The following is a 17479-nucleotide window of genomic DNA, read 5'->3' on the forward strand; positions in this document are numbered from 1 at the left end:
CTCTACAACATCATTTTGTCCCTGGTCCTGTTTCGTTTATCCATTTTTTTGTACAATTTATTTTCCTATCTAAAGTTATCTAAAAGGCTGTGTGACCCAAAAGATGTTGCACAAATAAATATGGAGGGTGAACCAAAATGAAATAATGAATATGTTCTGAGGCGAGCTTTCCTCAGCTATATTTTAAAATCTAAAAGGAGTCCTTTTTGATTTTGATTCAAGTCTAGTCTCTTGATTCCTTTATTTCTGTTAAAATTGTTGGGAACTATTTGAATAAGAAAACCTTTTAATTACCTGCACTGCTAATATCTGTTAAATGACTTTTGAGACCATATTTTGATTTTATTTCCCTATATGACAGTATTTAATATAGCTGTTATTTTATGAATTCTTTCTTTATACTACCCAAGGTTACCATTTTTTTGCTCTTCATATTGGGAACAAAATCACTTCAACATAAAAAAATTTGAAAAATAAAGCTGTACCGTTCCGCATTTCTGGGGATAGGATTAAGTAATAAATCATCATCTTCGGCCATTGTTGATCTACTATAGGATGAAGGCCTTCCCAACAAGTTTCCAGCAACTGTGCTTTCTATTGCCATTGTACACCAGCAAATATCACAATTTCATTAATCCACCTCATCTTTGGTCTTTTTCTTGGGCGTTTAGTCAAGCGGAATTTGTTCGGTCCATTTATCGTCAGTCCTTTTTGATGTGGCCTGCCCATTTCCATGTCAAGCACTTTGTTCTTTCAATGATGTTACAGACCTCAGTTTGTTGGCGAATCCATGCATATGTTTAACAGTCTCTTTTGGTTATGTTCAAAATTCGGTGCTCTATACTTCTTTGTGCGACCCTCGGTTTTTTTTTTAGAGCTTTAGCATTGAATGTCCATGTTTCACAACCATATGTTAGGACAGGGAGGATACATTGATCAAAAACTTTGTTTGAGACAGTGGCAAGTTTGTTTTGAAGACTACATTAAGCTGTCTAAATGCTTGCCATCCCAATTTTACGTGCCATTCAATTTCCATCTGTTAAAATTTCTTGTCCAAGGGTTTTTTTTTTTAGGAGCATTAGCAACTAAGGCCATATTGCTCCGGGATATGCGGTGGTCATTCCCTGACCTTTCCGCATCCTCCGTATTTGGTGGTGACGGGCTTGAACCCCGGTCTAATCAAGAAGCATGTTCAACGCACTGCTGCTCCTTCCCACCTGGCTATGGAGGCGCCTTTGTCCAAGGTAAACATACTTCATATAGTTCTTGTCCATTGGCCATGAGTTTTCTTTTTGCCTGGTAAATTTGTTGAACATAACGTGTTTTCTTGAAATTCTGCAGTTCTTCAATGTTTTGTTGCAATTCTTCCGACTCGTTGGCAAAGAGAATGATATCAACTGCAAATCATAAGTGATTCAGATAATCTCCATTTATCTTGAGTCTTTTATTATTCCAATTTAGCTTGCAAACAATTTCTTCCAAACAAGCAGAAAATAGTTTTGGGTAGTTGCATCACCTTGTCGGTCACCTTTTTCTATGTAATCTGAACTTTATCATTGTTGACCCATATTTATACAGTTGCCTTTTCATATATTGATTGGAAAATATTGATATAAGCTCTATCTACATCTTGGTTGATTATGGTATTGATTATTGCTTGTTTTGTGACTGAGTTGAATCCTTTTTCATAATTGATGAATATGGGAAATTGTATTCATTGTGCTGCTCTATAACTTGTTGCACTGTTTGGATGTGATCCATTATACTTCCACTGCTGCTTCTGCTTCTGAAACCTGCTTGTTCTTTGGGTTGTGCTGCATCAAGTATTGTATCTGTGTGAAAATCGCATAGACAACTGGCAGTAGGCTTATTGGTTGGTAGTTTTTTTAAATCTGCCTTGTCACCTTTTTTGTACAGTAGGATAGCGTCTGCATTTTTTCTTGCTACAGGCACTTTGTTATCCTGGTCCTCCAAGTTGTGGGTTGAGCATAGGGCCAACAACCCTATCCCATACAAAATGTATCCATTACAAAGCCAAAACAGATGCATAAACAGACTACCCCTCTGGTACTAAGACCCTGCTATGGAAAAAAAGGACTACAATTCAGGTTATAGAATGTAAGAAGTCTTTTTAGAAGTGGTGCACTCAAAAACCTGGTCGACAAGCTGTTTAAATACAAAACAGATATTATAGCCACCCAAGAAACGGATAGGACTATATTGCATGAAAACCCAGCAATTCACAATTTTCTATGGCAGTACGGATAAACATAAATTTGGGACAGGGTTTGTTGACAACAAACTATTAGAAAATATCTTAAAGGTGGAATTCATCTCAGACAGACTATCCTATATAAGAATTAAAGGTAACTGGTTCAACATGTTTTTTTTATTAACATGAAAGGAAGACAAAAATGAGGAAACGAAAGGTAAATTCTATGAAGACCTTGAAAAACTATACAATAAATTGTCAAAATATGATTGCAAAATCATCCTGGGAGACTGAAAGATAGTTGGCTACCTGATAGGTAGCCAACTATCAGGAAAGAAAGCCTTCACAAAATGTCTAAAGACAGTGGCTCAAGACATCATTTGCAACATCCAAAAATATGATAATTAAAAATACATAAGCAGACCTGGATGTCACCAGCTGGAAAACATTTAACCAAATTGACAAAAGAAAACATTCAACAATCACAGATATTAGATCATACAGTGATGCTATTGATTCAGACTACTTTTTTAGCCATGGAAAGCTCAAAGAAAGACTATCAACAACAGGCCATGCAAAAAGAACTGCTCCACTAAAAATCAACAACAACAGACTAAAAGACAATGAAAATAAGCTTAACTTTAAAAGAAATCTAGAAAATAAAATTACTGGTCAAGCAGAGAAACATGAATTTAACAATGTTAATAGCACTTGGAAATACATAAAAGATGCTATCCTGGAATCTGCAAAAGACACTCAGATTTTAACCTAAGACAAAAGGTAAGAAATGGTATGATGGGTAATGTGCACAAAAGGTGGAGGAAAGAAGATCCAAATGATTAGAATGGCAAAGGAATCCCATCCACAAGAAAAATGAGCAGCACAAACAATATTGCAAAGAAACTAAGTCAATCCTTAGAAAGGAGAAAAGACAATTATGGAAAGACCAAATAGTAAACATGGAAAACAACCACAAAGACAAAAATATAAGGCGTAAGAGAATATATGACATGTATAAGGGAATAAACCAATGGAAGAATGGTTACCAACCAACATACACCCTTTTCCAAGAAACTAACATCAGAAGATGAGATCCTTAAAAGATGGAAGGAATATTTCAGTGAACTTCTGAGTATAAAAATGGAAGAAGAGGATGGACAAAGAGGAAATCCATACTGCAGTCAGAAATAGGGAAACCCACACTTTAAGAAGTAAAATCCAGTATCCTCAAACTGAAAAATCACAAATCGCCCAGAAGCGATAATATCCCTACTGAACTCATAAAGGCAGGAGATGAAAACAGGCATAAAGCCATTCACAACCTAATTACATAATCTGAAGAAAAGAACAATTATTTGATCAATGGAAACAAAGCATAATACGAGGGTGGTCAATAAAGAATCGCCCTGACCTAGCTGCAGAGGTGCTAGCCTGTTGATTCTTAGCATGGGTTTTAGTCCTCCTCTACATAGCCATTGTGCAGATTTATATTTTTCCCATCGATGGATGAGGCTACGGATACCATTTTTGTAGAAGTGGTGAGGTTGGTCTTTGAACCATGACTCTGTTGAAGAAATGAGTGTCTCGTCGTAAGGGAAGTGGGTCCCCCACTCCGAAGAAATGATTTGAGGGAAGGAAACAAGAAGAAGTCCGATGGTGCAAGATTGGGTGAGTAGGCTGGATGGGGCAGTATTTCATATCCACAAGTGGCCGTTTGTGTTGTAATTTCAGAAGTGAAATTGTCTTGAAGCATTCTCACACCTTTGGACACAACCACAACCTTTGGACAGCATGCCACACCTACATGTTTTGAAATTGTCTTGAAGCATTCTCACACCTTTGGACAAAACATGCCACACCTACATGTTGTGATTTTTCTCCCATAATTTTGTGAGTAAGTTGGCATAATAGGCACCTGTAATTGTTCTACTTTTCGGCAGGTAATCAGTCATTATTACACCTTTCTCATCCCAAAACACTGTCAGCAAGACCTTTTCTGGTGACGCTTGGACCCTTGCCTTCTTGAGGGGGATCCATAATGTCACCATTCCGTGGACTGCTTTTTACTTTCAGTGTCGAAATGGTGTATTTATATTCAACTTTCATCCTGAGTGATTAAACGAGAGAAAAAGTCTTCCTCATTTTTTTGGCACAGGGCTAACAACTCTTGTGATTTCTGTTGTCAATCAGCCTTCTGGAAACCAGTCAATAATCGGTGAATCCATCTTGCACTCAATTTCTGTAAATGGGTGTTGGTCTTGAAGGACTGTTTCAACAGATCCCACACTAATCTTCACCTCCTGGGACAATTCACACACAGATATCCAGCAATCTTCCATGATTAACAACTCCACTTTTCTGACCTTCTGTCATCAATGGCTGAATGGGGACAACCTGGAATGGGCTCAGATTCTACCAATGTCCAACCACACCTAAACTGTCTATGCCAGTGTTTCACAATGCCATAGGATGGGGCTTCATCCTTATATACAGCGGTCATCTCCTCGTGGATTTCTTTAGGAAATTTCCCCTTCAAGAACAGATACCGGATTACAGTTCTGGATTCAACTTTGTCCATGATGCTACTTCGTCACACATTCAGCTCTGTAAGAGAAAAACAAATTAAGACAGGGCTGAAATTTTACACCTCTAGTACAGAGATATGTATGATGCTACACACAATATATCATGACTGCAATATATGGAAGTAGATGAGGGCGATTCTTTATTGAACCACTCTCGTATATCCCATTCACAAGAAAGGATCTAGAGCAGTCTGTAATAACTATAGAGGGAGTTCTCTTTTAAACACTTCATACAAAATTCTGTCAAATATCATACTACAAAGGATAACTTACTACACAAAGGAAACAACCTGGAACTAACAATGTGGTTTTAAGAAAAATCACTTCACTATCAAATCTTTACAATCAGACAACTCACAGAGAAAAAATACAAATATGACCAAGAATTCAGTAAGGCATATAATAGGATTACGAGAAGAAATCAACTCTGGAATTCCCAAGAAACTAGTCACCATAACAAAAATATGCATGACAGAATTAATATACAAAATGAAATATCACATCCCTTTTGAAATCTGCCAACAGGATCGAAACAGGGTGATGCACTTTCACCCCTACTCTCTAATTTGGCTTTGGAAAAAGTGATAAGAAAAGTGAAAGAGACTGTTTGTTATTTGGTTTTTAGGAGCATTAGCAACTAAGGCCATATTGCTCCAGGATATGCGGTGGTCATTCCCTGACCTTTCCGCATCCTCTGTATTTGGTGGTCACGGGCTTGAACCTTGGTCTAATCAAGAAGCGTGTGCTATGCACTGCTGCTTCTGCCCACCTGGCTATGAAGGTGCTGAAAGAGACAGGGAAAGGACTACACCAGGCCTTCGCACATACAGATGACATATGCCTGGTCAATGATGATATAAAGAGCCTCATCTGTAATTTAATAGTGTTGGAAAAAGAAGCTAATCCCATTGACCTAAAAATAAACAACAGTAAAACAAAATACCTTAACCATAGTAGAAAGAAGAATAACAAGGACCACAACTTCAAAATTGAAAATCAAACAGTGATAAAGTGTCAAGTTTCAACTAGGGAAGTATTCTGAATGATTGCAATTAAGATTGCAGAATAAATTAATTTATGATTCAAAATGGAAAAATATATGCTTTTATGCAGTTCAAAAAATCCTGACTTCAAAACAAGTATCTAGGAACCTGAAAATAAAATTTTCAGGTTCCTAGATACTTGTTTTGAAGGTAAATTCTATATCTAGGAACCTGAAAATAAAATTTTCAGGTTCCTAGATATAGAATTTACCTTTGGATGTGAAACCTGGCCACTCTAAACAATCAAAGAACAGATTACAGTCATTTGAAAATAGAATTCGAAGAACAATCTTTGGACTAAAACAAGATGAAGTGGAGAATGGAGAAGGCTTCATAAAAATGAACTAAAGGAGAAATATAGAAGTGAAAGTATAATTCAAATCATAAAGGTTAGAAAATTGAGATGGGCTGGACATATTATCCATACTGATGACAGAAGATGCATCCATCAAATCCCCACAGGAATCCCATAAAGAGAGGGTTGTGGAATTTAGTTGTCAAGGCAGTCAGAGACCCTCGCGGCACAAGCACCATGGACTAGTAGTAGATAGGCACTTTGTTAAGTAGGAGGCATTTTGAAAATAGTAAATAGTTTGACTAAAGCTTTACGAACTGGCTGGTTTCCAACATTTCAACAGTGACTTTATCAGGTCCTGCTGCTTTGCCATTTTTCATTGATTCTATAGCATCTTCTATTACCAAAATTTCTGGTACAGCTTCTGCATCTGGTGTTGGATCTGGTTGTCATCCTTTATCTTTATAAAGATTTGAACAAAATTCTTCCACTCATTTTAGTATTTGTTGTTGGGTTTTTGTTGTTATGCCATCCTCAAGCTACAAAGCAAATATTTGGCTCTAGTGTGTAACCATTTTTCATTTTGTTTTCTTTAGCCATTGATTGTCTTCTAGTGTTCTTCTGACTAGATCAACACCGAACGTGCACATTTCTTCTTTTATGCACTTATGGTCATGCACATTTCTACATATTCTACCTTGTTTCTTATGTTACTACTTTTCTTCATTTCTCATTGTACTTTCATCATGGTAATTGTTTCTTTTGATGTTCTGGTTGGTTTTGCTTGTTTTACAGTTAGGTGCAAAGGTGTGTAGGCAGTGTCTACAATAGTAGGGTTTATACAAAAGCCGACCTTTGAAAAAACCGGTTTTCGAATTCCAGTATTTCCAAAAAAATGGTTAAACCAGTTTTCAAATTTTTACAAAAAAATATATATATATAATTAAAACAGTAAAAAAATATTTATACTTATTTTAAAATTTTTCAGTTTATTTAATATTTATGGAACTACAAAAATATAACAAAATAAAATATACTCCATACAAAACCAAATAAAAAAAAACTAAAATAACTAAAACCAGTACAAAATATAAATAAATTTTTATTTCATTTAGTATTTTGATTCAGGAAATATGATTTCAAAAAACATAAAATGTCCACTGAACGATTACTTAATTTTGTTCTTATTCTAGATACAAAATTGCCTGAAAGAGAAAATACTCTCTCACTGGCTACTGAACTTGGTTTTATTGTTTTCAGGGCATCAAATAATAAATCTAAATTCTTTGTTCTTTTATTGGTTGCCTACTGAAAATTCGGCCTTCAGTGTTTTTGGATTTGATATTATTTCTTCAGGTTCCTCAAGAAACCTATGAATTGATTTTTCCCTGGCTTCTTTTAGAGCATTGCCCTGATTATTAGTTTCTCTGTCTCCGATATATTCATCATCGGAATCTGTTTCCATACAAGAATTTGGATATATTCTAGACAATATTTTTCCAGATAACTTAATAATATCGAGTTTTGAAACTAGTGGAAATACACTAGATTTCTTTATTAAAATGTTTTGTAGATTTTGCAAATATAGCAAAAGGGTTACCAATCCAACTTGTCTTCTTTCTTGAATTTGTACTTCTAAAGCATTTAATAATTTGGAACTAATTTCAGTCTTCAATTTTTTTAGTTCATTTAACAGAAATTCAAATATGCCTTCACTTGTTAATAAACTGGCATCTTGCCACCCTAAGGTCTAAGCTGCTAGACACTTTAAGAAGCTGCATGATTTTTGGATATTGAGAACAACACATTCTTTTAATGTTATAAACCTTTCAATCATGGCCTCTAAACTATTCCATCTTGTTTGGCAGTCAAGAATCAGACTTAATTCCTTTCATTTTTTTTGTTTTACATAATTCTGAAGGATACTATCCCTTATGGGAGATTTTCTAAAAAATTTGCAAATTTTTCTAATTTGGGAAATTGATTGTTTGTAATTGTCAGACAACTGAAGTGGGATTTACTCCAAGAGGTAACTACCATCAGGGGTAAAGGGAAGGGTTTTTGCTTTCGTAAAGGTGACTACGATAGTCTGAGACAGTATTTAAATTCTATACAGTGGGACCAGCTGATGATGTTACCAACAGCAAATTCAAAATGGGAAGCATTCAAAGAACTTATCTTGGAAGCTACTAGGCTTTACATACCAATACCAACTAAGAAATATTGTTCAAGGTTTAGGCCTAAATGGATGTCAGATGAACTAATGACACATATGGCAGAGAAGAAAAATGCATGGGATACATATAAATTAATGGGTGACATGGAAGCCTATGATAGATATAAGCTGGTCTGTAACCAAGTCACAAAGGAGATTAGGCAAACAAAGGCAGATTATGAGAAATCCTTGGCAAAGGATGCTAAGAAAAACAGAAAAGAGTCCTTTACTTATGTAAACTCTAGAAGGAAAGGGATGAATCAGATTGGTCCACTGGATATTGATGATTCAACAGTTGAGGATCCTGCTCAGGTGGCTAACAAATTAAACGAGTATTTTGCATCTACATTCACACATGAGGAGTTATTCAGGAAGGGGAATGCCAGAGGTGAAGTAAACTGGCAGTGAGCCAGATGATTTTGTAATAACTGAGAGGAAAGTGGAGGAGAAATTGTTGAGGATAAACATAAAAAGGCACCCGGGGTGGAAGGGATCTATCCAGTTATATATTAAAGGAGGCAGCAAAGGAAGTAAGCAAACCCTTAGCCATAATTATGAGAGCTTCTTTGGACTCAGGGGAGGTACCCATAAACTGGAGATGCACAAATGTGACCCCACTTCACAAAGGAGGATCAAAGGCTGACACAAGTAATTATAGACCTGTGAGTTTAACTTCTGTTCCAGGAAAATTAATGGAGGCACTGGTTAAAGAAGCACTGCAGGATCATCTAGATAGGACTTCAGTTATAGCTCAGACACAGCATGGTTTTGTTAAGGGAAAGTCTTGCCTGACCAATTTGATTGGATACTATGATGCAGTCACAAAAGAACTGGATGCAGGAAATAACTTTGATATTATATATTTGGATCTTAGAAAGGCTTTTGATGCTGTTGCACATGGAAGACTGCTGCACAAATTGGAGCAGTGTGGCATTGGAGGCAAATTGCTGCTATGGATAAAGGGATGGTTGAGGGGGAGAAGACAGAGAGTGGTAATCAATGGACACTGCTCATCGTGGACTAATGTTATTAGTGGACTCCCTCAGGGTTCAGTGTTGAGTCCATTATTGTTTGATATACCATCATCCATTATTGATGATGGTATATCAAACTTAATATCAAAGTTTGCAGACGATACAAAATGTTGGCTGGGTTGTTAAGGACACTACTGATGAGGTGCCTCCATAGCCAGGTGGGCAGGAGCAGCAGTGCGTAGCACATGCATTTTGATCAGACCGGGGTTCGAGCCCATGACCACCAAATACGGAGGATGTGGAAAGGTCAGGAAATGACCACCGCATATCCCTGGAGCAATATGGCCTTAGCTGCTAATGCTCCTAAAAAAAACCAAATAACAACAACTACTGACGCTATGCTGCTGCAACAGGATCTGGGAAAGGTTGAGCAGATGGGCTGAGAGGTGGCAAATGAAGTTTAATATTGACAAATGTAAAGTACTACATATGGGAAACAGCAACCCCAGAGCAACGTATCAACTTTGTGTTACCACACTGACAGTGGTAGAGAATGAAACGGACCTAGGGGTAATTGTGCAGGCAGATATGAAGTTCTCTGAGCAATGCAGACGGGCTGCAAGAGTAGCTCATGGTGTCTTGTCAATAATATACAGGAATTTTTCTAGCAGGGATAAGGAGGTGATTATTCCCTTGTATAAGGCAATGGTCAGGCCACACCTTGAGTACTACATACAGGTCTGGAGGCCTCATTTCAAGAAGGATGTAGAGCTGCTGGAACGAGTACAGAGAAGGGCAACAAGATTAGTGAATGGAACAAAGGGTTGCTCTTACGAAGAAGGGCTTAAGTTTTGCAAATTACAGTGTCTGGAGACTAGGCACCGGCGAGGTGATCTGATAGAGGTGTATAAAGCCTTGAATGGTTTGAGCATGCTCAGTGCCGATGGGATTCTTCCTCTTGCTCAGAATAATCACCTGAGAGGGCATAAATGCAGATTGAGGAAAGACAGATGTAGGACAGATGTGCGGAAATTTGCCTTTAGCCAGCAGGTAGTTGGTTGGTGGAACAGACTTCCATCCCTTGTTGTGGAAGTTGATAGCCTAAATAAATTTAAGGCTCAGCTGGACAGGTATTTTGAATGAACAGAGGGGTGAAATGGAAGTGTTTATTTTATTTTTTTTTTGCTGATGCTGCATAAGCTTGCTTTCTTGCATCATATGCCTCTACTAATGCTAACGCAGGGAATCCACAGTCGTTATCTAAATCAACAGAATTTAAAAAATCCTTGCCAAAAGTCGTCTTCACACTCTACGTCATCTTCTGATTCCTCACTTGTAACATATACATCGGTTTCAGCAATTTCTTTACTTTTATGTTACACATCAGTAACTGCTAAGTGTATGGTGTGTGAATTGCATAGGTGATAATTGGCCAAATTTTTCATAACATTGGCACCATCATTTGTCGCTGCTTTTTTTTTTTTTTTTTTGGTAGTTGGCGCATAGGCTTCTGTGGCCATAATGCACCTCCCAAGGATTTTGCAGTACTTTGATCCAAGCCCGAGGTGGGAATAGAACCCACGACCTTTGGGTTGCCAGGCACTTTTACCCACCCGGCTAGCCCGGTCGGCATTTGTCGCTGCAACTATGTTGGTTACTAGATCCAAGTTGAAAATCTGTAGCTTCTCAGAAACTAATTCTAATGTTTTCTTAGCATTGCAGGAACTAGCTACTGGAACTAAGCTCAAATTTAAATCTTCCGCAAAATGGTGTATGCTGATATTCAAATATCTGCGATTTCTTTTGCTAGTCCACTCATCTAAAGTTATAGAAAATTTTTTCCCATTCTTCTTAATACAATCCAGTTCATTTATTGTTTCACGTTTGGCATTGTCATAAAACGTATATGAATGAGATCCATTACTCGAGTGTTGTTTTTTGGTAATGAATATCCCCCCGTTGTTGCAATGACTCTCGTATGAACGAGCTTGTTGTAATGCTATTAATGGACAATCCATCCATTGCAGCAAGTTTTGCTATAATTTCTTCTAAACTGCTCCTTTATGCGACATTAAAAATACTGGCTTGTTTTTGTGGGCAGGAGCAGGGTCCAGGTGTTTCTTGCTTGTCGATTATTATTTTATGAACTGCTTTCAGAAGATTATGGTGATTGCTTGTAGATGATCCTTTGCAGCTCAACATTTTATCACAATGGTTGAAGCATGCCTTGTCTTTTTCAACCTTTTTGAAATTATTCCAAACCTCTGACTTATTTGCAACATTCATTTTGGTCTAAAAATCAAATGAAACATTTTAAATATTTTTATCAATGACATTAATATTTAATAATGAAAGAATGTTATATTATTAGAATAGACATTAATATATTTACTTCCATTGTTTTTGTTTTTACTAACTAAAACAAGAATAATAACATAAACTTCCTATTGCTGCTTGTGATCAAACTCAAGTGAACGGAACTGCCGCGGCGTGTTGTGTACTGTGTAGTATGGGTAGTACGCAGGACTAAACTGGTCTGGTCTGGTGGGGTGCACGTGAGCAACACAGCTGATGTCATCAATCAGTCTGTGTGATGCCACATAGAATAGCATAATACAATGCGTTTATGGATTTGCGTGTCAAACATTCGCCTGACTCATGAAGATTAGTTTTACTACAATATGCTTGTGCCCGAGACGATTTCAAGTCAAAATGTTAATGTTTTTAATTAAATAATTAATTTTTACATATTAATTCTAGTATCTAAAACCAGTTTTTTAAATTTAAAAACCGGTTTTCGAATTTTACAAATTTATCCAAAAAAAAACCGGTTTTTAAAAACCGACAAACCCTATACAATAGTCCCAATGATTTTGCCATTATCGGTTGAACTATCTGTGTCAGGAAGGCCTTGCAGCACAAAAACTATTGGACAGTTCTAGTTCAAAGTTTGAACAATTTTTCAATAGTAAGTGTTGATCTTCACTTTAGTTGACTAATTTCTTTCATTCTTTCTTGCAATCAATTTTGATTTTTGCTCTCAGTAACCGGTGGTCGCTTCCAACGTTACAATGATTCAAGACTGAGCAGTCAGTGAATATCATTTTATTGTTTGCCAGTCTGAAGTCAATGTCACTACTATTTCCAAGAGACTTCTTCCATATCCATTTTTGTTGGGCCTTTTTCTTGCAGAATGAGTTTGTGATGAACAACTTTTGTTCCTTTGCAAATTCAATTAGTAGATTGCCTCTATCATCTTTTTTTTTTTCAGTTCCATATGATCTTCCCCCATTTTGGATCATACCAATTCTCACATTGAGATCTCCCATTACAGTTTTATATTGGTAGTCATCCTGCTTGTAAAGGCACAATGCCTCTTCATAAAATTCTTCAACTTCATTATCACTATGGCTACTTGTAGGAGTGTAAGCTTGAGTAAGTAATAAATATAATTATATAAATGAAATTACGAATTTAATTAGAAAATTAAACAAATGCAATTGTAGTTAATATTAAGTTTTGATTAATTTTGATAATAATCAAAAAATTTTGTTTTATAATTTTATTTTCAATTACTTATAATAGTTGATTTGGTTAATGTCATATTTTAAAAAAAAATTCATAAATTGTTATTAAGAGTTTTTTCTTTAACTCAACCTGGTGACTGGCTGAGATTTGCCATACCCTAGTTTTGCTGCAGATGTTTATGCTAATACAGCCATAGTTGTAGAAAATGAATTATTGTTTGTTTTGGCTAAGTTATCATTTACAATTTCATGCTGGAATGTGCAGAATAGAGAAGAGAGTGGTCTCAAATATACTATTTGCATTTCTTGGGTCCCCTTTCCCTGGATACATTATAAAAATTGGACAGAATTTCTGAGGCAGTCAATCCTGGAGACTTTTGGTAATCTTATTCTACTAACAAAGAAAAAGAAAAAAAAAAAAAAAAAATCAAATGAATGCATGAAAAGAGATACCAAAACCTCAAGTTGTCTGTAATATATTCACTACTATTAGTGCTTCAATTTTTGTTTATTTTACAAGCTATTAGAGAATTTAATATACACTAGTCATTCTAGCCACATAGCATGAAGTTCTTGTGCTAAAATACTCTATAGGCTATTAGAGAATTTAATATCTCTTTTAAGTAGAGCAACATATTCACCTATATATATGTTTAGACAATATTAGTATAATACTAATTGAGTAGTACAGCTCTGACTCATACTGTGTTTAGACAATATAAGTTCAACTCATGTATTATGCTCTACAGAAACATTTTTAGAACTAAGTTCCAATGTTGCCACATTTATGATAAAACAAACTTTATTTTCTTAAAATACACAACCAGTATAACATATCCAGCTTCTTTCCAGAATACATGGCAGTGTTCTTATGAATTATATTGTTTATAGATATTCATGCTCGCACAGCAAGAATCCTGATGTTGATGGTTATTCCTGGTCACCTTATATTTGGATACAGCTTAAGTCTGATTAAAGGAGGAACTACTTCATTGACACCTCTTTTCCTGCCACTTTATCTATTAGCAGCAGTTCTCCAGGTAATAATAGTAATATTTTTCTTGTTCCACAAGGTGTACTTTCTTTTGAGTAATTATTTAAATCCCTTTAAGTTTTTAGTTTTTTTTGTTTAGTTTTAACATGTTTTTTAGTTTGTTTGTTTTTTTTTAAACTAAAAAACTTTTTTTTTCAAACTAAAAAACTTTTTTTTTTTTCAACCATAGGTATAAGAACTAACATTGGATTTTTCTGACTTGGTATGCTATAATTAAATGCAACATAAATTTTAAAAGAACCATATTATTTTATTCAAAATATATACATAATATAAGGTTATAACAGCTGATCCTGCTGTAATGCATGAGATACATTCTGAAAAATCGCACATAACAGAAATGCACATTTTTATAAGATACTTCCATAAAAGCTATAAATTGGGTAAATATATTTTATTATTTACCCAAGTTTCAAACTTAAAACTCAATTTAATTAAATAATAATTTATTGAAATAAAACATTTTTTCATTTTTGATAGCTAATTTTTCAATCAGAGGAAGGTGGAGGGGGGGGGAATTGTGATTTTTAAAGAATGAATGTAAGTCCTAGCATGCGTTTATTTTTTCTTCTTCCTTTCTTCTAAAATAAATTTTAACTGCTCGTCAGATCAGTAATTTTCGTTTGAATTGGCCAAAACTCTAAAACTTCCATTTTTATTTCAATATTTATTTTTTTATACTATGGATAGTAAGAAAATGTATATTTATAGGAACTGTATAAAAATTTTTATACACAAAATATATAACAGAATTAACTGAAATGACACTAGCGAGAAAGAGTAACGTGGCAGCACATGGGTTTCTTGCATGTAACTTTGAATTCTCATGTGCATAATAGCAGAAAGTGTCAAATAAATAGGTGCATAACTTGAAACAAGCAATGTAAGATGGTTTATAGCATGAGGTGTTGTATAAAAATGTTCTTGTTAAACCCTTACTAGCCCCATTTCATCAGAAAAACAAATTATTTCGCTTTCCTCAATTATATTTTGAGCTTATATAATTCTTCACTGTTTTAAATTTTGAAGAGTTTTTCTAAAAGGATATTATAATGCTTAAATTTACTTATACCATTTGAAGTTGGAGCATTTTTCTATGAAGTTATTTATTTCAATCTATACTATAAGCATGAACAATGCAGGGTAACGGAGCAATATGGCCTTAGTTGCTAATTCTCCTAAAAACCAAATAACAACAATGCAGGGTACTTCTGCTGCCATCATACTACTTTTAACTGGGTCTCTGTGAAGGTGGAGACACTTATATTGTGCAACGAGTTTCTATCTTTCCTTTGATAAAAGTCCATGTCCTTTTTGCTCAGCTAGTGTCAACATGCTAGCATCATGTTATTTTGATACCTATGGTTTCTAAAATGTGCTTCATTGCTGTAAAAAGATGGAAATTACTAGGAGTTAGATCGCAACTATATGAGGATGCTCCAATATCTCTCATTCCAAATGTAAAAGTTGTTGGAACTGTTGCTCCTCTCATTCCTCTGTGCTGACTCTTCCACCATGAAATTACATGCCATTTTGCTACATTCTCATCTTCACCATAAACTTCCATGAATGGGCAGTGGTGGGAGTAGGGTGCCACCAGTGGTTCTCCACAATTGTGCCATCAGTACTCTTGTGAAGTAACAGAACCCTGGATGCCAGAGATGTATGTTGTTTATATATAATATTGTGTTCTATTGTTCTGGCTACTTGGCCAGAGTGCCCCTAGTGGGACTCTACATTGCCTGCCGCTACCACCACAGGGAGGTGAGCCAGGCAGTCCATCGTTCTCGGACTAGTCAGGATCACCTTAGCTTCTTGGAGACCAAAACATTTGTTTTTGGATCAGTTTTTACTTCAACCACCATTCAACTGACTGGTACTTACAATGTGTGGTAGATAATGCTTGATATGCATCATTACCAAGGATTAAAAAATCCTTCCAACATAACTACCATAAAATTATATCCCTTATCAAAGTAAACAAGCTCTCTCCATCAACAATAAAATAAGCTAAGGTGTGGAAAATAATTACTATCAGCAGAAAAAAAAAATTCACATGCTCTGTGTGTGGAGCAGCATAAAGCTAACTAAAAATTCATGATAAATGTGTTCAGCACATCATCAAAGACCAGAGGATTAATTAAAATTTTAATATAAATAAGAAAACAATATTCAGAGAATGGTGTAGGGTGGGTTGAGCAGTTTCACTAGTTACATAAAGATTTTGTATATGGAAGTAGTTACAACTTTAAAGTTGTTAATTCATTGCCTTTAATGTATATTTCATCGTTGGAGATAAGCATTTTTGATAAAATTAAGCCACTGTTTCTCAGCACTTTTGTGATCCAGTTTTGAGCAAATTAAAATCCACTAACATTTCAAATCCACCCCTCAAACATTTTTTAGTCATAAAAAGTTTAAATCCCCTTTTTTGTTTCACTATTTTGGGATTTTAACTGATTGTGATATATCACCACCTTCCCCAGATATTCCTGAAATTCTTTGATTAAAAATCACTGATCTAGGGATTAATTCTTCCATTACCAATATAAGTTTTGGAAGGTCATTATGCAGGTGAATAATAAGTGGAAACCTAAGAACTCATTCTGCTTAAAAAAATAAAAATTTAATGCAATTGGAGAATTTATCGTTTAACTAGAGTAATGTACTAATACCCAAGATGCCACCATTTCTGCTACTATTTTTGACTTTGTGCTGCTACTTTCCATTTCAGTATAATGTAAATTAAGTGTTTCTTGCTGTTGCTACAAAAGTTAAGTACTCTTTGCTTTGTTTACTTATTATATAAAATAGTTTTTTTTAATTATTACATAATATAATTTATTTGACAAAATATATTAATATATGTGTATATATAAGTTTGAAATTCCATCTCTATAATAATTTTTAAACTTTAAATGGAAAAAACTAATAGTTTCATGTTTATAATGTTTTTCATATTTTCAGTATAAGTAATGAAAGTTTTGTTTCATTGGCAATAACAGGTATAAAAAATCAAAACATATTTAAATTTTTCATTTAAAAATTAATACATATAAGTATTGCAATCCAGTAGTGTAGTAAAATGTCATCACTATATAAGCAGAATTAAAAAAAAAAATTAAAAAAAAAATCCCCAAAAACACTTTTCAGAAATAAAGAAAAGTTTGGATCTGTCAGATCAGATGCCACTATAATTGTAATGATTGGTAGTGTCACCGAAGCTGAATCAACATTTTGAGGAGACTAGAAGGTGGAAGCAATGGGACCCTTAAAAAGAAAAAAATACTAAAATCAAAGGGGGAAAAAAGCAGGTGCCTACCCTTTGCCTTCTCTCTGATACCCACAGTGGAGAAAACAGTTTAGCTGTAATATGGGTGAAAGAATAACAATGCCAAGAAAGGTAAACAGTAGTTATACACAACTATACAGCAATCACAGCATGGATATGTTAAGAGATCTTGTCTCACAAATCTGATTGGATGCTATGAAGTAGTTACAAAGGAACTGGATGGGGGGAAGCTTTGCCATTCTATATTTACCTTTCAGTATAGTTTTTGCCACATTAATGACT

At 35.1% G+C, this 17479-nt stretch overlaps 1 protein-coding gene across 1 annotated transcript in view; it reads left to right on the forward strand.

The window, feature by feature from the left end:
• The window catches only part of LOC150080633 (solute carrier family 41 member 1-like), a 227043-nt gene that overhangs the window by 199584 nt on the left and 9980 nt on the right, over positions 1-17479 (forward strand). Inside the window, exon 10 of the mRNA XM_090380764.1 lies at positions 13743-13891. Within this exon, the coding sequence (XP_090236890.1) occupies positions 13743-13891 (149 nt within the window). The remainder of the gene's footprint in view (positions 1-13742; positions 13892-17479) is intronic.

This window comes from Mastigoproctus giganteus, chromosome 9 (assembly GCF_048544385.1).
Source record: "Mastigoproctus giganteus isolate SK-2022 chromosome 9, ASM4854438v1, whole genome shotgun sequence".
NCBI classification, from domain to species: Eukaryota; Metazoa; Arthropoda; class Arachnida; order Uropygi; family Thelyphonidae; genus Mastigoproctus; species Mastigoproctus giganteus.